The sequence below is a fragment of the Ailuropoda melanoleuca genome, chromosome 3 (assembly GCF_002007445.2).
Source record: "Ailuropoda melanoleuca isolate Jingjing chromosome 3, ASM200744v2, whole genome shotgun sequence".
Lineage (NCBI taxonomy): Eukaryota > Metazoa > Chordata > Mammalia > Carnivora > Ursidae > Ailuropoda > Ailuropoda melanoleuca.
Window position 1 is genome coordinate 6780135 of NC_048220.1, and position 23814 is coordinate 6803948.

At 40.8% G+C, this 23814-nt stretch overlaps 1 protein-coding gene across 4 annotated transcripts in view; it reads right to left on the minus strand.

The window, feature by feature from the left end:
* Positions 1-241: 241 nt before the first annotated feature.
* The window catches only part of PGGT1B (protein geranylgeranyltransferase type I subunit beta), a 53869-nt gene continuing 30296 nt past the window's right edge, over positions 242-23814 (minus strand). For 3 of the 4 annotated variants that reach the window (XM_034655882.1, XM_034655884.1, XM_034655885.1), the window contains 4 exons: positions 22352-22397; positions 11360-11544; positions 5783-5891; positions 242-1684 (listed from right to left, as the gene is read on the minus strand). In XM_034655882.1, coding sequence (XP_034511773.1) covers positions 1503-1684; positions 5783-5891; positions 11360-11544; positions 22352-22397 — 522 coding nt within the window. In that variant the 3' untranslated portion in view covers positions 242-1502. Of the gene's footprint in view, positions 1685-5782; positions 5892-11359; positions 11545-19766; positions 19813-22351; positions 22398-23814 lie in introns of all 4 variants that reach the window. The other variant, XM_034655883.1, reaches the window with a different exon arrangement.

Here is a 23814-nt window from a genome sequence, read left to right on the forward strand (position 1 = left end):
TTCTCCAAGCACATACCAGATTACCCTTTCGAGGGACCATTATTTAAGGGCATTTTCTCCTCAAATTTAGGAAAGAAATTAAAATTTAAATATTATAATTCCTAAATAGTAATACTACTAATTTAGTTTTTATACTGATAGTTGTAGAATAATTCAACATTTATTATCACCAAGACTTAAACCCAGCTCCTTCAGTGAAGAGATTTTCTTCTCCATTTTAGTACATGTCTCACATCTTTGAATGTCATTCAACAACAGTGATGGATGAGATTTATTGATAAACTGGTTACTAATGAATATGAGTTTTTACACTATTTCCTTTACAATTAATAGTTCACAGAATGAAGAAAACAAAAAGAAAAAAGCAACACCCCAGTCTTTAATCCCTAAATAGAACATTTCCCTTCCACTTACCTGAAAATATAAAAATATAAATGACCATGTATGGAGCTGCACCATTAAGTTTACTTTAGTGGTTCTGGTTTTTTACTGAGAGTTTTACTTATTTACTTTGAAAAAATTAGAAAATTGTCATTTTGAAATCAGAACCACTAACACACTGGAGGCAACAAACTAAAAAAAAAAAATCAAATGGCTAAACATAACTCCATTATAAAAGTACAAGTATAATTTACAATATCACATATTTCAGAAAAATAAATGAAACCACTAAATGTCTCTTTCCTTCTAGACGAACATTTTTCTCCCCAGAAAGAAGAAAAAGCAACTAATGAAATTAAAACCAAACACAACTCTTATCCACCCTCGCAACATCTAAATAAATGACCCACACGGCACAAAACTTTCTCATTCACAATCACATACAGTTAAATTATTTTCCCTCAATTACATAATAGTCTCCTTAAATCAATGTCCCTTTAGAAAATTACTGTATTAGTTAAGCCTATTCATCCTTGCTATGAAGTTATTAATCTCATTTATATAGGCCACATAAGTTTAACTACCACACTTAATAAGACAAAATAAGTCATTTTTCCTTTTAAAAATTATGGAATCATCTGTTCTCAAAGAAGAATCTAGATACTTAATTCATTAAAGCAATTTTCTACCATCAGCTATCAAGCTTTTTAAATCACTAGGTGTTCACCCAAAAATTATCAATGCTATGTGAACTGTAAACTTGTTTTAAAGATTTGTGTCCATTTTAGAGTATGATAACAACTTGTACTGAAGAGCTTTTTAAAAAGATAACCTACATACATATAGTTAATTTGCCTCAAAGAACTTCTTAGAAATACAGTATAAACATTTAAGAACCACAACAGAGTCCACTGTGGTTCAAACTTCAACAAAGATTTTCTTGAAACCCAGTATAAAGGTTACTGACTCAAGACCACACTCCAAAGTGACATCGGCACGAGATGTGATTGTGAGACTCCACCTCTTAAAAAAAGAGCACACTTGGTTATACATGGCTTTTAACCTTGAGCTACAGTTATGCTACAAACCCCCCCCCACCCTCCCAACCTAAATGAAGTCAGTCATGTGGAGATGTGCACATTCTCTGGGCACTGTTTAGAGTCCTTGGTTTTCCAGCTCTGATGGAGATCTCGCAGGCGTTCAGAAGTCCGTGTGCTTACATTCAGGGCAGGATGAACTTTACAAATTCCACTTTCCTCCATTAGTGACAGGCCACAGATCCCAAAGTATGCATGCAAAGCATCTGAAAACGAGGCATTTTTTTTTTTATCATAACAGGCTCTCTTACTTGCACATGCTGCAAAGCACCATAGCTACGTATCTATTAGTCCATCACGTTAAAATTAAATTAAGAAAAATGTTAAATACAGGTTTTGAAACATGTACTTTCTCAAAGTCTCAAAACACCAATTTAAAAAAAAAACCCAGATGATCGAAATCAGATATTTTATCCAAGAAAATATCATTAACAAAGGAAAACAGTTCTCAAATGAAAAGGTGACATTTCCAACACCCTCTGTGATTAAAAAACAAAGTAGAGTAGCACTAATACCAGACTTCTCACTTAGGGGGCTCCCCCTCTGCCTACTACAGAATACAGAAATAAGGCGCTTTAGCTCTGTATTATAAAAGGAAAAATTTTCCTGAAAAATGAAAATAAACCTCTGACTCTAAGTAGCAATACCCCTCCCCACTAAGTTTTACCTCTGACATTTCCGTAACCAGTACTACCTCAGTACTGTGTCCAGCGAAAGATGCCCAAACAGAATAATCCGCCGTGGAATGCTGTACCAAATTTAGTTTTCCTATTTAGGGGAATGTCAGTCATCCAAAAAATGTCTGACCTGACAGTAAAAACAAACTCACATTCTCTGTGGTTATAAATACCGTAACCTTTCTTCGATACTGGCCTCACTACTGTTTCCCAAAGTCTTTCAGGGGGCAGCGACCCTCCTCCATTCAAGTGGCCACAGAAATCACGTGGCTGCTGCCTTCTGGACAGCCTTATACGGACTCTGAGGAGCTCAGAGCTCTGCAGTCACGGGCATACGACAAAAAACAGATCTTGCAGCCATCAAGCATTCTTCCTACTTTGTACTGGCCATCATTTATGGCCTCAGCTACTGAAGTTCAGAACACCTTACCGACGCAACCTCTGTCAGAAGAACTAAAGAGAAAGTTTTACTTATAGGAGTACCATTTACTTTTCAAAAGGGAAGGACAGCTAGTTGTGCTTAGTCAAGATTATTTGTGAAAAAGTCATCTCACTAATGGAGGCCCATGTCAATCCCCTTTCATGTCTTCTCAACAGAATGCTTAGATTTCTTTGGGCTCACTTTTCTCTCATTTTCAGACCACAAAAAATAAATCTGAGTTCCCCTGTACCATGAAATTTTCCTTGTAGTTATTCTAAAATTACAGAAGACACAAAGCAACATTATATTTTATTGACTAGAAATGAGGAAACTTTTCTAGGAAAAAATGCAACTGAAAGAGAAATAAAAATCCATCCAAAATAACATAAAATAGGATCTTCTACTTTCCACGTAATGTAAAAATAAAACATTTTTTCCTCAAAAAGCTTTTTGTAAAAGCCAATGAACCAGAACTCAGTTGTTTCAAATCTCAAAGCTTTTTTTTTTTTTTAAACTTCCTTATCTGTAGGGGTATTCAAGCATATCAAATGCTGAAATATATAGTTTCTTCATAATAAAAGTTCATTCTTTTCATAAGTTTCCTCTGTAAATGTATATAAAATTGCTTTGTGTCAAATCTGCTACTAAATTTACTAGAACCAAGAATAAGCTAATTTTAAAGACTCTCAAAAAACGATTTTCCCAAAGGCCCGGTTAAACAGGTCTTTCCACATAAATTCAATTTATGACACACAGACTTTCTATGCTCTGCAGTTTATTGGTTTTGAAGACATTTTACCATATCTGTAAAAAGTATTACATCCAAGTATTTACACAAATATTAAGGTTAGCAACTACTAACTGCTAGAAAAAAGCTTCAAGAATTAAAAATAAAAAATCTACTGAGGGGCACCTGGGTGACTCAGTCGGTTAAGCATCCGACTCTTAATTCTGGCTCAGCTCATAATCTCAGGGGTTGTGAGATCGGGCCCCTCCCTGGCTCTGCACTCAGCGGGGAGTCTGCTTAAAGATTTTCTCCCTCTGCCCCCTCCCTCCACTCGCCCTTGCTCACTCTCTAAGATAAATAAATAAATCTTAAAAAAAATCTACTGTAAATACTCAGAATGTATTTCAAGTATGTTTATGCCAGACGTGCTTTCCAAGATACTGTCATTTCCCTATTCCCATTTTTTAAAATAGTACATTATTTGTTAAAATAGTACAAGCCCTGATGAAAAACAATGTCATCAAGACAATTCTCAGTCTTCTTGAGGTACTGCTCTAACATATTTATAGCTATGGTTACACGTACTAAAATTTAAAAATATTGTTTTGCTTTAGAAATTAGAACGTAAAAAAACCCCAGAAAGATCCCTATAACTCAACAGGAAAAAACAAAAACAAAAACAAGTAATCCAACTGAAAAAGGGGCAAAGGATCTGAATAGCTCTTTCTCCAAAGAAGATATAAAAGGCCAACCAGTACATGAATAAATCTTCGACATCAATAACCATGAGAGACACGCAAATTAAAACCACAGCGAGATACTATGTCACTCCTGCTAGAACGGTCATCATCAAAAGGACAAGCAATAACAAATGTCGGCGTGTATGTGGAGAAAGGGAATCCTGTGCACTGTTGCTGGGAATGTAAATTGGTACAGCCCTTATGGAAAAAAGTATGGAGAAGCCTCAAAAAATTAAAAAACAGAACTACCATACGATCCAGTAATATCCCCAAAGGAAATGAAAACACTACCATGGTATTTATACCATGTTCACAGCAGAATTATGCACAATAGCCAAGATACAGAAATAACCTACGTGTCCATCGATGGATGAATGGATAAAGAATTCGTGGCATACACACACGCAATGGCACATGACTCGGCCATAAAATGAGAAAATCCTATTTGCAACAACATGGATGGACCTTGAAGGCATAATGCTAAGTGCAGTAAGTCAGGCAAAGACAAATACTGAGTGATCTCACTTACATGTAGAATCTAAAAAACGAAAACCAAAAAACCAAACTCATAGGAAAAAAAGAGATTGGACCTGCTTAGCTGGGATGGGGGCAGGGGAGGGGGAATTGGAGGAAGGGGGTAAAAAGGCACAAACTGCCACTAATAAGTATTGGGGGCGTAATGCACAATATGAGGCCTACAGCTCATGCACTGTACGATATACAGGAAACGCGTTAAGAAAGTTAACCCTATGATTTCTCATCACAAAAATAAATTGTTTGCCCTTTACTATTTTCGCCTTTCCTTCTGTATCTCTATGAGAAGATGGGTGCTAGCTGAGCCCACTCTGGTAGTCATTTCACAACAGACGTACATCAAACCACCACGCTGTGTGCCTTCAACTTACACACAGACGTAAGTCAATGATTTCTCAATAAAACTAGAAAAAAAATATTCTTTGGCTTTAGAAATTAAAAGCATCTAAGAGGAGAAAATACATTTACAGTACAATATAATATTTATCGAAAAAATCCATTTATAAGTGGACAGGCACAGTTCAAACCTGTGTGGCTCAAGGATCAACTGTACTTATTAAATCCAAGAGTCTTTTGTTCTTCTCTGCCATTCCTCAGTTTGGAAAAAAATGAATATCACATTGTCTGAATCCACTTGGCTCTTGAGTTTTAGGCAGTGAACGATAAGAGTTAAGATAGCAAAATATCCTTCTAAAAAAATAACCTGAATTTGCTGAGATTCAGAGAACAAAGGTATGGACAGTGAGGGACATCTATCTTCAAAATTAGAGATATTTTATTTAATGGCTTCTGAACAGAGTAAGCACAGGATCCCTTCTGGATGTCGTAATTCTTTCTACTTAGCTCTATGACAGCTAATAATCCTAAAGATTCTGGATGGACCAAATGATTCTCTATTTTGGACGGGGCCCATTCAGACCACCTGCCTTACTGCCTCAAATGAAATAAAACACTGGTAAGTGAAATACATGGAAAAAAAGGCATACGATAGCAATACATCTTGATAATCCAATCCTTCCCTTAAACCCCTCCACATGCTAAACTTCCCCTAAACTTAAACAATTTACCTTCTTAGAAAGCATAGTAAAGTTTCCAACTGTAGCTGAATTTTCTATCTTAGGCCCTTTCTGAACAGATGTGCGAGGGTCTGCTTAAGAAATAAACAAAAGTAAAGTTGTTCTAGATTCATACAAAAAATAAATTACCTGGATGACTATCTGGCCACTTGGCAAACCCCCCAACAAGGCGATCTTGAGTTGATAAGATGTAATTTCTGTTTTTCTCAAAGTTGGTGTATTGAAAAATTTTCAGAAGCTGAAATGACAGGACAAATATAAATTTACTGACATCAAACTTTCATATTGACCTTTGACTCAATTTTCAGATATACATTAATTAAATATGCTTTTCTTTAGCTAAGGTTCTCAAAGCCAGCCTCCGGGGACCTGAGCACTTAACTGTCAGTCAACCATATTATTATCATTTTTATCATCTGATCACAACTACTCTCCTTTCCTTGACCTATTTCCTTCTTTGAACCATGCCCAACTAATTCCGTTGCATCACGTTTACCTAGGTTCAAAACACAACTCTGCCAATCCCTTCAACTTAATCAGTCATTTTACTTTTTTTTTTAAAGATTTTATTTATTTATTTGACAGAGATAGTATTTATTTGACAGAGATAGAGACAGCCAGAGAGAGAAGGAACACAAGCAGGGGGAGTGGGAGAGGAAGACAGGCTCATAGCGGAGGAGCCTGATGTGGGGCTCGATCCCACAACGCCAGGATCACGCCCTGAGCCGAAGGCAGACGCTTAACCGCTGTGCCACCCAGGCGCCCCTAATCAGTCATTTTAAAAAGGACAATGTTATCTACCCATATTTTAATTCTTATGATAGGCTTTGGAGCTATTACTTACAAACCAGTAGAACTTGAACCAAAAACACCTCAAAAAAGAGCAACAGAAATTATTAACCAGATGACTAGAGACAGTTTTTATTTGAGAATAGTAAAAAAAAAAAAAAAAAAACCTTAGCTTTTTAGTCAGGAAGGGTAAAAGGTGAGACAAATATAATTTTAGCATAAAAAACTATGCAGCTTTAAGATTTAGGACATGTATTTATTCTCTCAAGATCCCATTAAATAGAAAAAAATAAAAGATAAATCAAACTATGAGAAAGGGTGTGTGTGGGGGTGGAACAGTAGACAAGAGAGTTAAAAAATTTCTGTTAAGACACAAAGCAGCTGAGAGTATGTTAATGAATCAAAGAGCCAGAGAAGATATTAGTGATAAAAGAAGCATTATTTCTCAAAAAGAAAAACAAAGCCTAAAATAATTATGATACAAATAAGAAACTTATTCATTTTAATTTAGTCAATACAATAACAGGAAAGAAACTCTTTAGAATCCATCAGCTAGAAACACTTTCCATCAAGTGGCATATGGGTCATTACATAAGAAGAAACTAATCTTAAGACTGTACTTGGTTCAGCAATAAACAATATTTACATGATCATAGTAAGTGCTGATTCTTGGTTTTTAAATTTTAGAATCAACCTATAGGCAAAGCATAAAATGTGTGAATACTGTTACTAAATAAAATATGAATGTTATTTAACTTGACATTATAAAAGTAAAGGTAATATGACAGAATTAGAAGGTGGAAGAGGAAAGAGTCAGGACTAAAAAATATACAACCAGTAACAATCTGCTTGAAAAAAGGGAGCCTAAATCTTCATTCTTCATAGTTGGGAATCAAAGATAATGTCCACAGAGAAGTCAAGAAATCATTTAAAGCTGGGGTGCCTGGCTGGCTCAGTCAGTACACATGTGACTCTTGATCTCAGGGTTGTGAGTTCATGCCCCACGTTGGATGTAGAACTTACTTAAAAAAATAAAATAGAAAATATTTCTAAAAACAACAAAAAAAAATCAGTTAAACTTATGGTGATATCCATAATAATTAACAATTTAAAAAATGTTTAAAAATGGCTGTCTTCAGAAAGTTGTCGAAGACTACCAAGGTCATATCCAAAAGACTCCAGAGCCTAATTTAAGAGGCTTTGGCTAAAAATGGGATATTTGGAGCATCAAAAAGAACAATGTAACAGATTAAAACATGTTAACCTCAATGGCTACTAAAACGATTCTGTAAAAAAACGTGATGAGGTTTGTATACAACAACAACCAACAATCCAAAAAGAAATTAAGAAAGCAATTCCATTTACAACAGCATATAAAAGAATTAAATATTTACAGAGTGGAGGGGGTGGGAAGGACCGGGTGGCTGGGTGATGGACACTGGGGAGGGTATGTATTGTGGTGAGGGTATGTGCGTATTGTGTAAGACTGATAAATCACAGACCTGTACCCCCGAAACAAATAATAAATTATATGTTAATAATAAGTAAATAAATAAGTAAATAATAAAGAAAATACAAACAACAACAAAGAAGAATTAAATATTTAGGAATAAATCTGATCCAGAACATGAGAGACTTCTATGCTGAAAACTACAAAATACTGCTAAAAGAAATTAAAGATCTAAATAAATGGAAAGACATCCCATGCTCACTGCAGGAGAACTTAAACTGTTAAAAGTAATATTACCCAAAGTGATCTTCAGATTCAATGCAATAGCCTTTTTTTAAAAAATGGAAAAACGAATTCTCAAATTCCTATGAAATTGCAAGGGGCCCCGAAAAGGCCAGACAATGGTGAAAAAGAACAAAGTTGAAGGACTCACAGTTCCTGGCTCTGAAACTTACTACAAAAGCTGCAAGAATTAAAACAGGACGGTACTGGCATACGGACAGACACATGGACCAATGGAACAGAAGTGAGAACTCATTAAAAAGAAAAACCCATGTGTATGTGGTCAATTGATTTTCCACAAGGGTGCCAAGACCATTCAATGGGGCAAAGAACAGTCCTTTCAACAACAATCCTGGGAAAGCAGGATGTCCGCATGCAAAATAATGAAGTTAAACCCTTAATTTATACCACACACAAAAATTAACTCAAAATGAATTGAAGATCTAAACTCAAGGGCTAGAACTGTAAAACTGTTGGAAGAATATACCAGGGAGAACCTTTACCACACTGGCTTTGGCAATGATTTCATGGCTGTGACAATCAAAAGTGCAGGCAGCACAAAAAAAACAGATAAACTGGACTCAATTACAATTAAAAACTTCTGTACATCAAAGGACATTATCTACAGAGTGAAAGGCAACCACAGAATGGGAAAAATTATATGCATGCCATCTATCTTGATAAGGGATTAATATCCAGAACACTTGAAGAACAAAAAACATGATTAAAAAAATGGGTGAAGGACCTGAATTGACATTTCTCCAAAGAAGATACAGAAATGGCCAACAAGCACATCAAAAGATGCTCAATATCACTGATCATTAGGGAAATGCAAATCAAAACCACAATGAGATAGCACTTCATACCACACACTGGGATGGCTAAGATAAAAACCAAATCCAAACAGAAAAATCAAGTGCTGTTGAGGGAAACCCGGTATACTGCTGGCAGGAATGTAAAATGGCGCACACCCTCACCGTGGAGAAAGCATGGCGGTACCTCACAAAGTTCAAAACAGAACTACCATATGATCCAGCAGTTCCACTCCTAGGTAAATATACAAAAGAAATGAAAACACAAACTCAGTTATTCGTACACCTACGTTCAGAGCTGCCTTATTCACAACAGCTAAAACGTGGAAATAACTCATGTCCATCAGCAGATAAATGGATAAACAAAATGTGGTATAAACATACAATAGCATATTACTCAGCCATAAAAAGGAATGAAATGTTCATATATGCTACAACATGGATGGACCTTGAAAGCATTATGCTAATAAGCAAAATAAGCCAGACATAGAAGGACACACACTGTGTGATTCCACTTAAATGATGTAGAAGGAATAGGCAAATTTATAAAGACAAAAAGTACAACAGAGATGACCAGGGACTAGAGGGAGAGGAGAATGGTAACGAGTACAGAGTTTATACTGAGGAGAACGAAAGTTCTGGGTATACATAGTGGTGAGGGTTACATAACATAGTGAATGTAATTAACGCCACCAAATTATACAAATTGATATTTGTATATCAATTATAATTGATTATCAGTTTATATAATTATATATATTTTGCCATCACAAAAAAAAAGCTGATGCGGGACTTTACACTGGATAAATCAGGTTTGACGGCTCTGGAGCCCTTTGATCAAAAGGAGATAACCAGGGCGCCTGGGTGGCTCAGCTGGTTAAGCATCTGCCTTTGGCTCAGGTCATGATTTGGGGGTCCTGGGATGGAGTCCCACATCGGGCTCCCTGCTCAGCAGGGAGTCTGCATCTCCCTCTCCCTCTGTGCTCTCTCCCTCTCTCTCTCAAATAAACAGAAAATCTTCAAAAAAAAAAAAAAAAAGGAGATAACCAGGGATTATGTGCCTCTTGATGTGATGCAGAAAGAAATACATATAATCACTGACTAGATATTTCAAGGTATAAAGGAACTATGGCTGATTTTTCAGATAAGATGAGGACACTACAGTTCTGTTTCTTAGAAAATTATTTTTGGTTAGGAACTATACAGAAAATTTTCCAGACAATATAAAAAATGGTATCTGGGATCTGCCCTAAAATAATACAGTGAGGGGGAGGGGCGGGAGTTGGAATACGGGTAAGACTGAGGCTGGCTTTGGGATAAAAGCTGGTGAGTCCAACTGTGGACCTACAGGGGTTCATTACACTATTCTACTTTACAATATGTTTGAAATTTTCCATAACTGAAAAAATTAAAGCAGCACTAGGAGTGAGGAGAGAGAGGGACATATAGTGCCTTCATTTTAAATCATTCTGTTTTCAGAATTTATTTCAGAATTTAAGAGAAAAAATCAGGACATTATACAGAAGATGAACACAGACTTTTGTCAGATTTCCAAATATCAGAATTAGGTGACACATTTTAAAGGCAAAAGGCAATTTTAAGATACAGCAAACTTGTGGGTATTTAGTGCTTAATAAGCTTATGAAATGAGGCATGTCAAAAGGTAAGAGATGGAGAGAAATGTGCAAATGTGTCAATCAGTAAGTTATACAGAAGGGTTAGGCAAATAAATCAGTAAAAAATTAAAAACCACAAACCATTTTCAAAGACATGAGCCATGGTTTATCTTTTAAGATGAGGAACTTCCCATAACGCCTTTACTGCTCTCAGGTCAGACAGATCCCTGCTCTAGATACACTACTACCGGTCAGTTCTGGTAACGAGATTTTTACAACCTTTATACCTTACACCTTATCCTTTCTTATCTATGTTCTGGGCCACTTAAGTTTTAGAAGAATGGCCTTTTTTTTTTTTTTTAAAGATTTTATTTATTTATTCGACAGAGATAGAGACAGCCAGCGAGAGAGGGAACACAAGCAGGGGGAAGAGGGAGAGGAAGAAGCAGGCTCATAACAGAGGAGCCTGACGTGGGGCTCGATCCCAACAACGCCGGGATCACGCCCTGAGCCGAAGGCAGACGCTTAACCGCTGTGCCACCCAGGCGCCCCAGAAGAATGGCCATTTTCAAGTAGCACAACAGATACCTGAATTCCATGGAAAAACCACACAGAGATGAGCTTTGCCAGAGCAACAGAAAAAACTCGGCAGCCTAAATTCAACAGTATTTAATGAGCATGACAAAGACCGGACCTTTTAAAGCCCAGTTAGTATCAACACAGAGTCTAGGTTTCTCAATGTTATTCTTCCACTTACCTTTAGAGTCGCTCCCACCCAAAAAGAGTAACACGTGTCCACAGGCTTATTAGGTCTTCCATGATAACCGTTTTGTTGCCTCATTATACACCACCTCTTTATCCGGTTCAATTCTTTTTCCGAAAAAACTTCTTCTAGTTTATCCATCAGACACAGTGACGCAATGCCACAAAAAGTCGAGCCTCCTGTTAATCGAAATCACACAATATTTCAAACATCAAATCAGACACCTAGGAAAATAGTATAAAATGGCTGGAGGAAAAAAAAAAAAACCCACAATGGTCACGTAATTCTGGAAATCAGAAATACAAAGCAAATTTAGAAGACAATGATACCTCTAAAATAACCACAAGGCACTGAAGTCTTCAATATTAATTTGATCAAACAGACAAGAATTTAAAATAATTTAAAGATGTAAGAAATATTTTACTTACAAAAAAAAAAGAAAAAGACTTCAGAGGTTAAGGAATGTGTTCAAAATTAGATGGTTTAATGGGAGAGCTGACACTAACACCGAGGACTGCTCCCTGTCCAGGACTCGGTCGCCCTAGTCTGACATTCCCTCCAAGACCGCAAAGTGCTCGTGAACTGCGGTTCACTCTGCCTGAGACCAGAAACTCGTCTTCACATGTAACACAGACAAGGTAGAAGGGGATATGCAGACATGGTACCTACTCAGCTTAAAATATTTAAGAAGCTAAATCTGAGTGACGGATGAGGGAGAGATGGTGTTGGGGGCGGGGAGAGAAGAGCCTATCAGGAAGGAGCCACGCGGAGAGAACCCATTCCCCGCGGCAGACTGAACAAAGGCCGCAAAGATTCGGAGTCCAGGCCCAAATCCCTGGAACATGTCAATGTTACCGCCTATGGCAAAAGGGACTTTGCAAATGTGACTACGGATTTTGAGACGGAGAGTCCTGGATTATCTGGGTGGGCCCTGAGTGCAACCACAAGTGTCCTTACGAAGGGGGCAGAGGGGATTACAAGAAGAGGAGGCGATAGGACTGTGAAGCAGAGACTGGAGGGACTTGGCAACGCGCCGGGAAGGTCGGCAGCCACCAGAAATTGGCAGAGGCAAAGGAACAGACTTTCCCTTGGAGCCTCCAGAAGGAACCAGCCCTGTAAAGTGCAGTGCAGACTTCTGTCTTCCAGAACTGTAAGAGAACAGGCCTGTGTTGTTGAATATCCCCAAGTCCACAGCAAAATGTTACAGCAGCAACAGGAAACCAATACACTCGCAAAACTGATTCCTCTCCTCAGGAACTGAAAAGTCTGTATTTTCCACAAAGGAGAAGAAACAACACTTTCCACTGGCACTATTTGTTGTCAAGTCCAAACAATATGAAAATATTTATATTTCCAACTTATCATGACTTCACCTACTGATTAATTTCAGCTATGGAAATGGATGGTTTGTAATATGCTTCATCCTACAACTTCCCTTTTACTGTTATGTCTTGGATGCATACTCTGGCAAAAGACCTGGGTGGTTCAGTCATTAAGCGTCTGCCTTCGGCTCAGGGCGTGATCCCAGCACTCTGGGATAGAGCCCCACATCGGGATCCCTACTCCGCTGGGAGCCTGCTTCTTCCTCTCCCATTCCCCCTGCTTGTGTTCCCTTTCTCACTGGCTGTCTCTCTGTCAAATAAATAAATAAAAATCTTAAAGAAAAAAAAAAGAAAAGTGAACATTCCCTCTAAAAAACTCAAGGCAGCCATCACATTAAAAAGGTCACTGTCAGTAAGAACTATTTAATCTTCAGAATTTTTCCCAGTTACTTGGAAGATCTATGTCAGTCACGAGCTAATGAAAACAGAAAAATAAAACAAATTTATTATAACCTTTTAGAATAATTCCTATTAAGTAACCACCAATCCTATTTCTTCTTCAGTGACCCAGCAATTTTAATTTCTCTTTCATGACAACCTGGCCGTGACTTCAGGTATTATTACACCATTAAATATAAAGTCTCCAACAGATAATATGTACTCATTAAATACCAAAAAGTAGGGGTGCCTGGCTGGCTCAATCGGAAGAGCACACAACTCTTGATCTCAGGGTCGTGAGTTCGAGTCCCACGTTGGGTGCAGAGATTACTTAAATAAATCGAACTTTTTAAAAAAAAAACTACCAAAAGGTTAAAAGAGGCATTTAATTGTTACTCTGCAAATTACTTGTTAGGATTCTTTAAAGCAAACTGGCACAATTCAAAGTAAAAATACTCTCTACTTTGCCCAAATCACCAGCTTTGCACAATGATAACTTCCAAAGTTAAGTTTGAGCTCTTTTTTTTTTTTTGAGTAGCCAAAAACACTTACTGCAAAGTCTTTGTTCTAAGCTAAAATTCATTTACCAACATTTACTCCTGAGAGGTTATTTTATACAAAATTCTTAAAAGCTAATTCTAAATACCTGGGCTAACAAGTATTAAGTTAGGAGTGTTAGACACAGATACCAACAGCAAGAAAAGACAGGTAACATCTTAATAAGTCAATTAAGAAATACTATAAAGAAGTAGGCACAGGAACTCATATTCTGTATAACATCAAAAGGGGCTAACTAAGGTTACACCAAGGATTCCCACAAGCTTCAAAAAATTTCAAGAATATTACATAATTACAGGGGCACCTGGCTGGCTCCGTCGGGTAAGCATGGGACTAGGCTCAGGTTCTGATGTCAGGGTTAGGAAGTCAAGCCCCACCTTGGGCTTTGGCACTCGGCAGGGAGTCTGCTATTCTCCCTCTGCTCCTCCCCCCCTTTGCATGCACGCTCTCTCAAATAAATAAAATCTTAAAAAAAAAAAAAAAGAATATCACATCACTACATTAAAGTACAATACAAAACTGCTTCTCATAATTTTCTGAATTCATCAAGAAAAGGTTAAGTTGTGTTCATTATGCCTTGGGTGAAGAAGGTATGAAAAGAAACTTCTGTACTGAAGGCTCTTCTAGCAAGACATACTAAGGCACGTGCAAATAAGAGAAAGGCTGCAACTGCTGAGTTTGTCCCCTGAGGTGAGATGCTTCCGTCATATGGATCAGTCAATACCGCAGTTACGAGACAACACAGATGGAAGGGACCACTGAGGTTGGTTCTCTCGACCAACTGACCTCAGTGCTCCTGGGGGCAGGTGAAGGAGGCGTTCCTGACTCTAGTTCTGGACGCTAGGACTGACTTAACATTTTAACAGTGTTTAACAGGTGTAAGTTAACTTACTGCTCCCATAAGGTTTTAAAGCCCAATTTTAAGCATTCCCTTGTATTTATTTGCATGGACCAAACTATCTGAAGGAGTCCATGTGCTCTGAAATATATAATTTAAGAAAGTTAACAATTACATAGCTAGAGATGAAACAGAAAGCTAAAGATAGTTATATAAATAAAAGTACACCATTCACACTTCAACACCCCATGGAAAAGGTAAAGTGAGGAAAATTCAAGGAGCTGAATGCTTACATGGAATCAGGCCACAGAGTTGAATATTTCTCTTCTGAATTAAGGAGTAGAGATATTTTTGAAGAACCGTGGAATCAAATTAATTTATTTGAACTATTAGTTTTAGGAAAAAATAGCTTTAGTCCCAGCACAGCAGGAAAACCCAATTCTTCCACACGCACGAACACTTTACCCTACACCTGTGCTAGCACTTAAAAGACTCACTAGGATAAGAAGGAATCCTCAGATCTGACGATCACGGCCTAGAAGTGTATTGTGTGCCTGTCTGGTCTGCAGGACCAACGGGCTCTCAGCTAAGCAGTCGTGGGAGAAGAGCCGATGAACTGCGGCAGGAAGATGCAACCCACACTCAGCCTCCCGAGCTTCAGGGTGCCGAGTGGGAGAGAGGACGGCCAACCCCAATACCTGCCGGACAACCCCAATACCTGCCGGACAACCCACGGATGGGGGCAAGCGGAGTTGGCCACGAATGAGACCTGCTGGTTTACGATGTAGCAAAGACACTAAGGCAAACAGGAAGGGCCACGAAGATGGTATGAGCCAAGTATGGCTGGAATACAGAAAAGGGAGGAATTGCTTAGGACCAGGGGACAACAGACGATGGAGAGTTTTAGAGAATGGAACCAACCAAAGGAAAATTGGCAAAACTTAGAAGGTTAGGAAAAGGAAAAAGAGGAGAAGCAGTTGGAAGGGGAAGCATTTCAGGCAAGGGAAGAATGTCAGCTGCGTCCCGAGGTGAAAAGGCACATGAGTACATCTGGGGAACACGTGCCTGGAACACACAGAGGGGTGGCTCACGTGTGTGTCTACAAAGCAAGGCTGGAAGTGGACACTGAGAATGAAAGTGAGGGATGCAAACGTGGGCAGAAAGGCACTGCTGAGCACACACAGGGTTTCAAGTGGGCTACTCCACATACCCGAGTATATATGAGCCCACGAGGGAAGTCACAGCTCTGAGAAAAATGATAATGGTTACTGTGGTGGTTTGGTACCGTGTCCAGCTGGCTAGGCCAGAAGGGTTTCCCTGTATGGTCTGCAGTCCGAGAAGCCTGGGTGGGATCCGCTGGAGGAAGAGAAGCGGCAGCCACTACCCCAGCTGGGGTTCAAGGAGCTAAAAGAGACAAAGGCAGAGGTGCCGGAAGACTGCACCTTGCCCTCATCCTCCCACATACTTGGATTGCAAGTCGCTTTACTTCTTGCCCTGGTGACCCAAGTCCCACAGTCAGCTGCCAGAGCAACAGCCCCCGCCAGACTCCTCGACCACAGTCCTGCTCCCGCTGCTGGACGCGCCGGGCCTTCCAGATTCTCCTGCAAGGTCTCTCGCTGTCCACCTGAGCCAGGGCTGCAAGATGGCTCGTCAGTGTCTTTCTCCCAATCCACCACCTTCCCCTTCAGGCCCTTACTTCTTCATATTCTTCCACAGTTGTGTACAGTCTTACTCCTAGGATAAATCCCTGTTCTTTACTATTCATGCTGGTTTTGCGTCTCTGACGGAGCCTGAGTCATACAAAGGGGCCTACTTCCAGAGGCCTGGTGTGAGGATGAAATGAGACTAACTGGTAGCAGGCATACAGCAGCTGCTTCATCATGAATTCTAGTCCTTTCAGTCTGTAGATCAAGGATTATAAACAGGTGACCTACGGGAGAACACCAGTGTAACTGCAAACAAAAAAACAAAACAAACAAAACAAAGCAGAACACGAGCTCAAACGCCCGAATTCTGGACTTCTGGCTTCTATGGACTGAAAAACCAGTAGATCTGGAAGTAGTTCTTCCACATTCCTGAAGAGCAAATGCAGGCATGGGAGGAAGGAAAGAAAAAACGACAGTTTAAAAAATGCACAGCGTGGGACGCCACTGAGGGCTATAGAGAGAGATCTGCCCGGCAGGCAGGTGCAGCTCAGAAGCAAGAGGACAGATCTGGAACAGAGTTCTGCGCGCCACCAGCACAGGGGTGACTCACAAAACCACCCAGTAGTTCCTCCCAGCACACGTCCCATATTCTAGGAGTGGGGGACTCAACAGTGACTGAAACAGGCAAAGATCTCTGTTCTCATGTGGGGACAGTCAGATAATACACAAATGATAAAACAGAATATAGAGAAAAACAAGGGCAGGAAAGGGGATAAGGAACAGAGTGTGTGTGGGTGGTTTGCAATCTCAAAAATGATAATGAAAAGCAATCATTTGAGCCAAGACCTGAGGGATATGAAACAGCGCCAAGGGTAAGCTAGGGGTGAGGGTGGAGGGTTCTAGGTACAAAGAGCAGCAAGTACCAGAGGAGCCCTGAGATTCAGAAAGAGGAACTACCCGAAGGCAAGAAGAAAGGTGGGTCCAGGTAAGGGGCCGAGGGACACACAGCATGGTGAAGGAGGCAGAAATAACTTGTGAGGAAGCGGGGCAAGAGGAACCTGATGCTTCCAGAAAGCAGGGGAGAGGCTAACAGCTTTCAAAGCGCTTCAGGAAACACAAGGTGAGGAGTGGGAAGGCGACACTGGGTTTGAAATGTCGATCAGTCATGACTTTCAAGAGAAACTCCCGAAGCTGTTGAGGCTTATACAGAAAGTTGAAGAACAAGCCACTTGTGGAGAAGGGCACAGAGCGTATCTGGACTGCTACTCTGAAAAGATCAACACGAGAAAGAAGAAGAAGGGAGGGGGCGCCTGGGTGGCACAGCGGTTAAGCATCTGCCTTCGGCTCAGGGCGTGATCCCGGCGTTATGGGATCGCCCCACATCAGGCTCCTCTGCTGTGAGCCTGCTTCTTCCTCTCCCACTCCCCCTGCTTGTGTTCCCTCTCTCGCTGGCTGTCTCTATCTCTGTCGAATAAATAAATAAAAAATCTTTTAAAAAAAAAAAAAAAAGAAGAAGAAGAAGGGAGAAGGGAGAAGACAAAGGCTTGCAGGGGCGGCCAAACTGCAGGCTGACTTCTCAGCCAGAGGTCTCGCTTGCCCGCGCAAAGAGGAGAGAAGGCGGGGAAGGAAGGCCACACCAACAGCCTCCAGAGCAGTCCCCTCAGCCTGTCTGACCTCACAGCACACGCAGCACAGGATACCTGACCTGCGTGCGCACGCTGTGGTCCCCTCAGAGGGGGCTCCGGACACCCAGCACTGCTCGGCTGCCCCCAAGGTGGAGGGAGCCATATCTGAGCGCTCCTGGAGCCCATTCGCAGGACACCAGCCCACTGTGGCACCCTGAGTAGGACGCCATCCTCTAGAGTTTTGGGTCTCAAGCCCACCAAACAAGTTTAGAGAGAAAAGGAGGATAGATGTCAGCTTTCTGCATGAACCACAGTCCATGACTGATGATCTCAATGGGTGTAATCCTACTCAAGTCACACAGACTTAAAATCACTCCTAGTGTGGCTCAGCAAGATGTTTTCCTGACAGGATCTGTCAGAGAGAATCATGTCTGAGCAGCCCTCTGTTTCCTGTCCCAGCAAATGCAATCCCAACTTCCTGGGACCCACGGCATCTGTTCCACAGGTCTCCTCGTACTGGTGACGTATCTCCTCGGCCACAGTGCCCATTAACACCCTCTCCAATACCGAGCCCGAGACCCTGCCTTCTCGGAAATTCTCAAGACACCAGATTTCCGCTCTGTGCACCTACGAGTACGTGTCCCTCCTCACCAAGTGGTGCTGACCAGTGACAGAACAGCTATGGCAGCTTGCCCCAAGCCCAATCTCACCCAAATGCAGGCACACATAGGAATTACGGTGTCCGGATTACAGGACAGCCTCAGAGGAAACACAGAGACAGGCTTCTACCTGGCCCTTTGTGATATGCACTCTCCAAATACCTACACTGAAGGAGAGAGTGAAGATGTGTGAGAGGGAGAAGACCAGATAGGACAAGGTCTCAGGGAAAGTACAAGGATATGGGGTCAAGGAGTATATGTTAAAATATCTTTTTATACATGTTTTATGGTTTCCAAACCATTTCCCCCCTTATCTCTTATAATCCTAGCAACAATTTTAAAATTAAAGGAAGGTCTAATTATTTCTCATCTGTCATCAAGGAAACCCCCAGAGAGATTAGGGGAGGAGCCAGGTCCCAAGGAGGTATTAGGGCTGAGAGCCATCCTTCCTGAGGTCTGTTCTTGCCACTCTATCCTGCTGCCAGAGGGACGGACACAAAAGACGAGCACAAAGAGATTGCCGTAATAAAGAGGAAACTTAAGAAGGAGTTCACTCAGACAGCCTCCTTGATCTAGGCTCTTTCTTTTTAATAAAGGCACATTGCTGGGGAGCCTGGCTCAGTCACAGGGCATGCAACTCTTAATTGTGTGCTCGAGCCCTACGCTAGTCATAGAGATTACTTAAAAAATAAAATTAAAAAAAAAAAAGAAATTAAAAAAAAATTAAAAAGAAGCATGGCAGCTTACTTACTCCTACATGGAAATACTCAATTTGAAAAACTTCGAGCTACTGATGGGCTGATGGACTAAGTATATCATCTGTCTAATCTGGCCCAAGGTGGAGAAAAGGGTGAAAGGAAAAATTGTATTAATTTATGTACTGAACATACGCTACGCAGCAAAATGTTTTATGGCAATGACTAAAAGGTAAATAAACCATTTTCATTTCTTCACAAATCCATTGATTCATGCTTAATATTCTGCATCTAGCCTTTCAGTGTCACGCCAAGAAAGCAAGCTTGCTGTCTTCTGGTGCTAGCCTAAGAAATCACCCCAGGATATTTTCATACAGCTGACACTCAAACAGGTAACCCGAAAATACTAGAAAAGTATGAATATCCTAGTCTGAACATTCTCTGACCGATTACTGACCTAGAAGACGTTCAGAGCGGCATACAGTGTCAAAAGAGAGAAGCAGGAGAGACAACAACCACGGGTTGAGGCAAACTTCCGGGGTCCTCCTTGTCACAGACGCCATTATGTTATTTAAAGGAACAAAAGCAACTACACGTTCATTTACTTTAAGATGTCTTACCATGAGATTCAAGTCCAGCTCCCTGTGCCAGCCCATTGTCATAGGACTGAAAAAGAAAAACATTGTTCAGTTTAATAGGGAAATGATAATAAATGAGTCCTCATTATGCTAATTTTTAGTCTCTTGATCCATTTGGGTTTCTCCCTTGTATCTTCTAAAATACTCTTTCCCACAAAGGAGTTTGTAGGCATTTTCAAGTACCTGGTCTCGGCTTGATTCATGAAGTCAGATCACTAAATGCATACAGTAGGCACATTCTAAGGCAGATTCTTCAAAGATGGCATCTATATATTCAATTTCTACCCAATAGAAAAGCCCCAACCCTTATTCTTTTCCTATTTACAAGTTTAAGGAAAATGGAAAGATGCTGTACTAATAAAATATTATAAACATGGAACAAGTCTATTTTGAGGCTTGTGGGCAGCCGAGGATAATAGCTCCTGCCTAAATTTGGATCTCCCCACATATCCTACAAAATCAAAACAGAAGAACAATACAACTATATAAAACCAAAACCTTAACAATGCTAGGAGACACGTGCAAGCTCTAAATTACCTGTCTATAGAAAAAGAAACCTCAAATCCCGGCAAGCCGCCTCTCCCACTCCTGACATCCTTTTGCAGACAGCAAGGGAAGTCTGTGGAAAATCAGGAGGAAGGGAGATGGGGGGAGCCAATGGTAGGCCAGAGACAGATCTAAAATTACCGCCGGGGGCGGGGGGAGAAGGTCCACCCTAAGGCGAAATTCAGGCAGTCCTTGCTTTGTGCAGTTCCGATACGCACAAATTCCAGGTACCATTCTTCAGCTAACAACACGAGATGGTTCCAATCTCCGCAACCACCGTCTGTTAACTATGAGCAACTGCNACCAAACAAGTTTAGAGAGAAAAGGAGGATAGATGTCAGCTTTCTGCATGAACCACAGTCCATGACTGATGATCTCAATGGGTGTAATCCTACTCAAGTCACACAGACTTAAAATCACTCCTAGTGTGACTCAGCAAGATGTTTTCCTGACAGGATCTGTCAGAGAGAATCATGTCTGAGCAGCCCTCTGTTTCCTGTCCCAGCAAATGCAATCCCAACTTCCTGGGACCCACGGCATCTGTTCCACAGGTCTCCTCGTACTGGTGACGTATCTCCTCGGCCACAGTGCCCATTAACACCCTCTCCAATACCGAGCCCGAGACCCTGCCTTCTCGGAAATTCTCAAGACACCAGATTTCCGCTCTGTGCACCTACGAGTACGTGTCCCTCCTCACCAAGTGGTGCTGACCAGTGACAGAACAGCTATGGCAGCTTGCCCCAAGCCCAATCTCACCCAAATGCAGGCACACATAGGAATTACGGTGTCCGGATTACAGGACAGCCTCAGAGGAAACGCCGAGACAGGCTTCTACCTGGCCCTTTGTGATATGCACTCTCCAAATACCTACACTGAAGGAGAGAGTGAAGATGTGTGAGAGGGAGAAGACCAGATAGGACAAGGTCTCAGGGAAAGTACAAGGATATGGGGTCAAGGAGTATATGTTAAAATATCTTTTTATAAATGTTTTATGGTTTCCAAACCATTTCCCCCCTTATCTCTTATAATCCTAGCAACAATTTTAAAATTAAAGGAAGGTCTAATTATTTCTCATCTGTCATCAAGGAAACCCCCAGAGAGATTAGGGGAGGGGCCAGGTCCCAAGGAGGTATTAGGGCTGAGAGCCATCCTTCCTGAGGTCTGTTCTTGCCACTCTATCCTGCTGCTAGAGGGACGGACACAAAAGACGAGCACAAAGAGATTGCCGTAATAAAGAGGAAACTTAAGAAGGAGTTCACTCAGACAGCCTCCTTGATCTAGGCTCTTTCTTTTTAATAAAGGCACATTGCTGGGGAGCCTGGCTCAGTCACAGGGCATGCAACTCTTAATTGTGTGCTCGAGCCCTACGCTAGTCATAGAGATTACTTAAAAAATAAAATTAAAAAAAAAAAAAGAAATTAAAAAAAAATTAAAAAGGAGCATGGCAGCTTACTTACTCCTACATGGAAATACTCAATTTGAAAAACTTCGAGCTACTGATGGGCTGATGGACTAAGTATATCATCTGTCTAATCTGGCCCAAGGTGGAGAAAAGGGTGAAAGGAAAAATTGTATTAATTTATGTACTGAACATACGCTACGCAGCAAAATGTTTTATGGCAATGACTAAAAGGTAAATAAACCATTTTCATTTCTTCACAAATCCATTGATTCATGCTTAATATTCTGCATCTAGCCTTTCAGTGTCACGCCAAGAAAGCAAGCTTGCTGTCTTCTGGTGCTAGCCTAAGAAATCACCCCAGGATATTTTCATACAGCTGACACTCAAACAGGTAACCCGAAAATACTAGAAAAGTATGAATATCCTAGTCTGAACATTCTCTGACCGATTACTGACCTAGAAGACGTTCAGAGCGGCATACAGTGTCAAAAGAGAGAAGCAGGAGAGACAACAACCACGGGTTGAGGCAAACTTCCGGGGTCCTCCTTGTCACAGACGCCATTATGTTATTTAAAGGAACAAAAGCAACTACACGTTCATTTACTTTAAGATGTCTTACCATGAGATTCAAGTCCAGCTCCCTGTGCCAGCCCATTGTCATAGGACTGAAAAAGAAAAACATTGTTCAGTTTAATAGGGAAATGATAATAAATGAGTCCTCATTATGCTAATTTTTAGTCTCTTGATCCATTTGGGTTTCTCCCTTGTATCTTCTAAAATACTCTTTCCCACAAAGGAGTTTGTAGGCATTTTCAAGTACCTGGTCTCGGCTTGATTCATGAAGTCAGATCACTAAATGCATACAGTAGGCACATTCTAAGGCAGATTCTTCAAAGATGGCATCTATATATTCAATTTCTACCCAATAGAAAAGCCCCAACCCTTATTCTTTTCCTATTTACAAGTTTAAGGAAAATGGAAAGATGCTGTACTAATAAAATATTATAAACATGGAACAAGTCTATTTTGAGGCTTGTGGGCAGCCGAGGATAATAGCTCCTGCCTAAATTTGGATCTCCCCACATATCCTACAAAATCAAAACAGAAGAACAATACAACTATATAAAACCAAAACCTTAACAATGCTAGGAGACACGTGCAAGCTCTAAATTACCTGTCTATAGAAAAAGAAACCTCAAATCCCAGCAAGCCGCCTCTCCCACTCCTGACATCCTTTTGCAGACAGCAAGGGAAGTCTGTGGAAAATCAGGAGGAAGGGAGATGGGGGGAGCCAATGGTAGGCCAGAGACAGATCTAAAATTACCGCCGGGGGCGGGGGGAGAAGGTCCACCCTAAGGCGAAATTCAGGCAGTCCTTGCTTTGTGCAGTTCCGATACGCACAAATTCCAGGTACCATTCTTCAGCTAACAACACGAGATGGTTCCAATCTCCGCAACCACCGTCTGTTAACTATGAGCAACTGCACAGAGCACCTCAGTTCACAAATCACTACGTAAACCACACACGCGCATCCTAGTCAGTAACCAGTTCCACCACCTCTGTCAGGGTCTGTGCGGAACTGGTCAGTACACATGTGATTCAGTTCACGCACAGACAGCAAAATGTATGGCTGTGTTCTCTCTTCTTTCGTCTTAGTAATAAACCCACATGACGTTCTCTGAAAAGGCAGAACCAAACGAATGGACTGGCCACCAAAGACGAAAGTGCCACCAAGACATGAGAAGCAGCAGCGCTAGAAGTGGAACAGCTCAAGCAGAGTCACAGACGGAACGGCTGATCCCAGGAAGGCTGCCGGTGCTGCCGTCAAAGAACTACGCGAAGGCAGGTACCTACATGAGTGCGGACCGCGGCTGTGACGCTAAGGATGAAGATGCTGCCAAAACCCGTCACGGGAAAGGAATCCTAGGAGATGTTTCACAGCGATGAACACAAAAGGAGAAAGTGTTGGAAGCTGCTATAAACTTAGGAAGGAGTCTGATTATTTACCAAGACAGAACAGATGCTCGCTCCCTCTCCTACGTTACATAGGAAAACAAGGCAAATACTGTCCAAACTATATAT